We start from the raw sequence: 5,147 nt of genomic DNA, 5'->3' as shown, positions 1-5,147 counted from the left end.
ATAAGCCACCTAGTATAGATCATCTGTATTATGGAATTCGACACAATTAACGATCTCTATCAATAGCAAAATAAAAGAGTCTGTTTCATTGAACAGGAAGAATTTGGGGAATAAAGCGCACGAACGGGTTTTCATTTAGGGATGTCAAGACAGAAAGGACTTAATGGATAATACCCACGACTACTTAAACGATCGCGTTCGTCATGTGAACACGATTTTATATTAGTGTACTACTGTAGCAACAATTGACTAACATACCCTCGGGCGTCGTGATGAACTTAGCGACGCGGAAGTATGTGGCTGGCACCAAGTATAGACACAGTCCACTCAGCAAGAAAATGGTGGTGTTGTCACCACTATCATCGTAAGAATACTCGCTCATACTGTGATATTCTTATATGGCAGTAGAGTGGTTCTATATACGTGACTCTCTGGTATTATTATATATTGTATCAAGTTGGTGTGGTTCTACACTACTATGTGTGTACAAGAAAGATTATGTATTTATTTGTACTATTTCAGTTTCTATCTAACTTTTGTGGTTGTATTTTCACAGCACCGAGCCAGAGGTCTGCTTTGTTGTTTATATAATTTTTATTTGAATAAATTGTGTATTTTTTTTGCTGTGGTTTTGTTCGCCCAGAGGGGGTGATTTTAATAAACTACACGAACATCAAGTATTTTGACTTTGTCGCAAACCATAATACGTCTGTTACCATCTCAAGTTCAAATCTGAATACACTTTTCATTACCACAAGAAATATAGGCGTTAGACATACGACGTTTTATTTTTTTAATACATCTGGATTGAGTTTCGGTTTTTAATACCTTGGGCTACAACGTGGTGGTCCACACTCCACAGAGGCACAGAGAGACCCAGACGGTCAGACTCCAGACTCGTCAGAGCCAGAGCCCCCACGACCACACTCACACACACTGACACAAGTCAGTAGTCACAGCCCACAGGCCTGAGGCCTCACCAGTCAGTCAGTCACCAGCAGCTCACCAGAGTGACTCTACTGCATAGCTCTCAGAGAGAGGGAGAGACTCCCCACTCACCACTCACCAGCAGTCATTTCTCACCAAAGCTGGCACAGAGTAACAGTCTCACAGACTGTCTATTTTTTAATACTGATCAAATCCAGATCTCTGATTTTGTGATGGAATCTCAGTGCGTCATACTCATCTCGATCTGATACGCCGGCTACTCAGCGTCCATGATGTTTTTTTTGGTGCTGTCTCTTTTTTATTAAATAAAACTTGTATCTACGTGTGTATTTACAGTACATATGTCACGTCTATCTATGTACAGTGTAAATCAAAACAAAATATTGTAAAAACGCAATGCTCTACTTTGATACAGGAACCCCGAGATCTTATTTTGATATTGATAATCAAGTTGTTATATCATGACTTGGTCTTTCTCAGACACGGTGACATTTCAAGAAACCTACGTTGCCTACTATTAAGTTTTTAATAATCGTACATGAAGATGCACAGATATACATGAGATCAAAATGAAACACAGATATACATGAGATCAAAATGAAACACATCGAGATAATATACATGATTTAGAAAGGCTCGTTCATACGCATGGGAGGGGTTTGGGAACGAACTTGAAAAAAAGTGAAATGCATATGTTGTGGCAAGTTTCAGCCTTTTCTTTATTTATAGAAGTATCTATATGTGTCGACTTTCGAAATAGTCTGACAACAAACTAGATCTAGTATGTCTGTTTGATTCATTTGCGCAAGTCTTTTAAGTATATTCAAATTAATCAAGTGTTCTACATTTCGTTGATATTCGGCTCCGGCCCAAACATTCTTGATTTAAAAAGTAACAGATACAAACTTACAGTTCACATTGAATGTGTGCACGTGTGTTCCTACATTCCGCGGGGTTATGTCGTAGTCTTCTGAAAATTGAACAGTTATGTCACTGGTACAATGGTTATGTTACTGGTACAGCAAATAAATAAAACCGAAAAGCACGTTCAAAGTCACGTCTCTCGGAACCCCAGAGGACCTTTGGCTGCCGAAATCAATATCCTTGATAGTTCTATAGAAAAGTAATGTATTTTCGCGTAGCAATAATGCGTGCAGGAAAGAAAAAGAAAAAAAGCAGCAACGCTTCCCTCTATGTACGAACTAGCGCTGGAAAGTACAATTTCGCTATGAATTATTAGTTGCAGCCGCAGAATTTCGATTCAATATTTTATATATGTACTCATCATGCCTGTAAATTTGTTTGCTCTATCGAGTAGTTTCGTATTAATTTATCCATACCGCTGGCCCGCGTGGTCCCACATTCTACGAGATGTATAATCCTAATATCTAACGGTCCAGTATAATATAATGGCATCTATAACGGGATGGGAGTGCTATTATCGTTTACAGACAGCGGGTGATTGGCTGTCAACTGAGTGTTTGAGTCCGATCCCAAACTGCTGCCCTGCGATGTAGATTGCTTCATCTGTGAATTCATATCCAGTGGTGCGAATCCGAAGACAGTAGGCGTGTGTACGGGTGTAGGCGGCACTCCCTGAGTATTGCTTCCCGAAAGCACTCTGTTCAGCATACCAGTAGCCCCGCCATTTGTATTCATATCACTCATACTGTCACCCCCACCCAGCCCTAGCTGTGGCGGCTGCTGTTGCTGTTGTTGTTGTTGCTGCTGCTGCTGGTGTTGCTGTTGGGGCTGTTGCATACCCAGCAAATTGAGTGCACCACTGGAGCTGTGGTGCGACAACATTCCACTACCATCGCTACCGGTTGGTTGCATGAGCTGTGCGCTTCCTCCAGCACAATGGCTGTCTACTCCTGGGACCTGGCCCTGATGCTGCATCATCAAACCCGCGTGATGTTGGTACAACCCGGGCTGTTGAAACAAACTATGTTCGCCGCCTACGTCACACATGAGTCGCAAATCCAGCAGATGATGGTGATGGTTGCCGTGTATGACAGTAGAGGGTAGGGGGCCGTTTCCTATTGGCATTTGCCCCCATATGTTGTTGATATGGTGATGTAGTCCCCCGCCGTATTGTATAGCCCCCATGTCGTGAAGGTTGTCAATGTCGCCCAGGTTGCCCGTTGTATCGAGCATATCCATCGATATTGAGGCGCCCAGAGTGTTATTACTGAATACTGACATATTCGACTGTGCACGTGTGTGCATGGGTGAGAGGTTCGCCTGTTGCTGCATATAGGGTACTCGTGGTCCACACATCATGTTGTACTCCTGTCGACCGTGTATGTATGTGAGTGGTCGTGCCTGTGCCTGTGCCTGTGCCTGCGCTTGTGCTTGTGTTGGAGCTTGCGGTGGTTGTTGTGGCAAAATCGAAACTCCCGCCCCCGTACCTTTCAGGCCAGGTGCATTTGCGACGTTCAGATTGGTGGCTGGCATATTTGCCGCGTTTTTCTTGGCGGAGGCTGCAGCTGCTGAGCGCTGCAGTATCTCGGGTGTCACCGGAATACCCGAGACCGCAAGCGGATCATTGGCACTAAGTGTCTTTATGTAGGCACGCAGCGCATTGTTTTCGTTTTGCACAGACTTCATCTGCGGCAATTAAATGGACAGAGAGGGAAACATCGTCTTAAGAACGTTGGTTTTAAACGAAAGCGTAGACACCGAATACAACATATGATCAGCGATGATAGCTGCTGAATACGATCACATAAAGAGATCAACAGTCGATACCCGATACACACTGCGTCACTTTGCTTATCGGCATACACATGACTGAGTAAGTTTGCATAAGGGTTACCTGCTGCATCAGAATCTCTATCTGCTCTCTCATGACATTCTCCTTCTCCCGTCTTCGTTGGCGGCACCGCCTAGAAGCGACACGGTTGTGTTCTTTCCTTTGCTCCGTCGACTTGGGCTCACATCCCAGACTATTGAACAGGGGTTTTGTGTTGTCTTTCAGTTTCATCTGGATAAACAGGATCAACATTTCGGGTTATAGATGAGCACACTTGGTACCAATTCTGATTCATAACGTGTAAATCAAGGATAGAGCATAAGGTGAGAGCTAGAGTGCGGGCCCCCAGTTGACTTTCGTGAGATTGAAGGACAGCGTAGCATCTGAACGAGAATGCTAGTCATCGATCAGGAGAAAACCCAATGATACACGTGCAAACATGAATGTGCAAACACATACACAAAAAATAATTTCACTCAAAGAATGTCGATCGGGGAAATGAGAATCTCGAGCACTTTGACCTTTATTGAGAGCGTCGCTACTAGTTATAGAATGCATTTGCTTATCAATCATCAAAAGCTGCATGTATGACATTTTTTTTTGGATGAACATATATCCATGACAAAGGTAGATGTACACATTGGCGAGACGCACATACCGAAGTGATTGAGCTTCTTAGGTTACACGAGTCATCCTCAGTCTCTTTCTTATCCTCTGTGTCTACCAAAACTTGGTTGATGGGAACATGTGCTACATTAGAAAAAAAATAGAAATGACAACATTTAGACATGAATCTCAGGACTCTAATTGATAAATTCAATAAAGCTTACATTAAAATAAGGCACATTTCAATAGCATACAACGGATATATTAGACATACAATGTAATGTTAAGAGCAACATACAGTAAGAAAGTTACTTGTGGATGACACAACATTACCAAGTAACCCGCACTCATAAGCAGCACAAAGCAGCTATAACAAACAAAACGAAGAACCAGATATACAATAGAAATATAATGATATTGTTATAACTTAATGATACAAATCAATATGCAAAATCTCCATACATATACGCACATATATACACAGAAACAATATATAAACATCTAAACATATATATATATGTATGTATGTATACATATACGTATGAGCATATAAATATATATATATATATATATATATATATATATATACGTAAAAGCATATATATATATATATATATATATATATATATATATATATATATACGTGTATATATGTATATATATATATATATATATATATATATATATATATATATATATATATATATATATATATACACACATACACACATATACATATTTATATATATGTGTGTGTGTGTGTGTGTGTGTGTGTGTGTAAATATATATATAAATATATATATGTGTGTGTGTGTGTGTGTGTGTGTGTGTGAGTGTG

At 40.7% G+C, this 5,147-nt stretch overlaps 2 protein-coding genes across 2 annotated transcripts in view; both read right to left on the bottom strand.

Annotated features, from left to right (window-relative positions):
- Positions 1-541, bottom strand: part of SARC_03098 (hypothetical protein) — a gene marked incomplete at its 3' end in the record, with an annotated part of 5,007 nt that extends 4,466 nt beyond the window's left edge. Inside the window, exon 1 of the mRNA XM_014303120.1 lies at positions 259-541. Within this exon, the coding sequence (XP_014158595.1) occupies positions 259-382 (124 nt within the window). The 5' untranslated portion in view covers positions 383-541. The remainder of the gene's footprint in view (positions 1-258) is intronic.
- A 1,664-nt stretch (positions 542-2,205) lies between these two features.
- SARC_03097 (hypothetical protein) lies at positions 2,206-5,046 on the bottom strand (the record flags this gene model as incomplete). Its single annotated transcript, XM_014303119.1, has 4 exons — positions 2,206-3,558; positions 3,767-3,934; positions 4,362-4,453; positions 5,031-5,046. The coding sequence occupies 4 exons, from the start codon at positions 5,044-5,046 to the stop codon at positions 2,365-2,367; spliced, it is 1,470 nt and encodes a 489-aa protein (XP_014158594.1). The 3' UTR covers positions 2,206-2,364.
- Positions 5,047-5,147: the final 101 nt, after the last annotated feature.

The sequence above is a fragment of the Sphaeroforma arctica genome (assembly GCF_001186125.1).
Source record: "Sphaeroforma arctica JP610 unplaced genomic scaffold supercont1.151, whole genome shotgun sequence".
NCBI lineage: Eukaryota > Ichthyosporea > Ichthyophonida > Sphaeroforma > Sphaeroforma arctica.
This window is presented reverse-complemented; position numbering and strand designations above follow the sequence as displayed.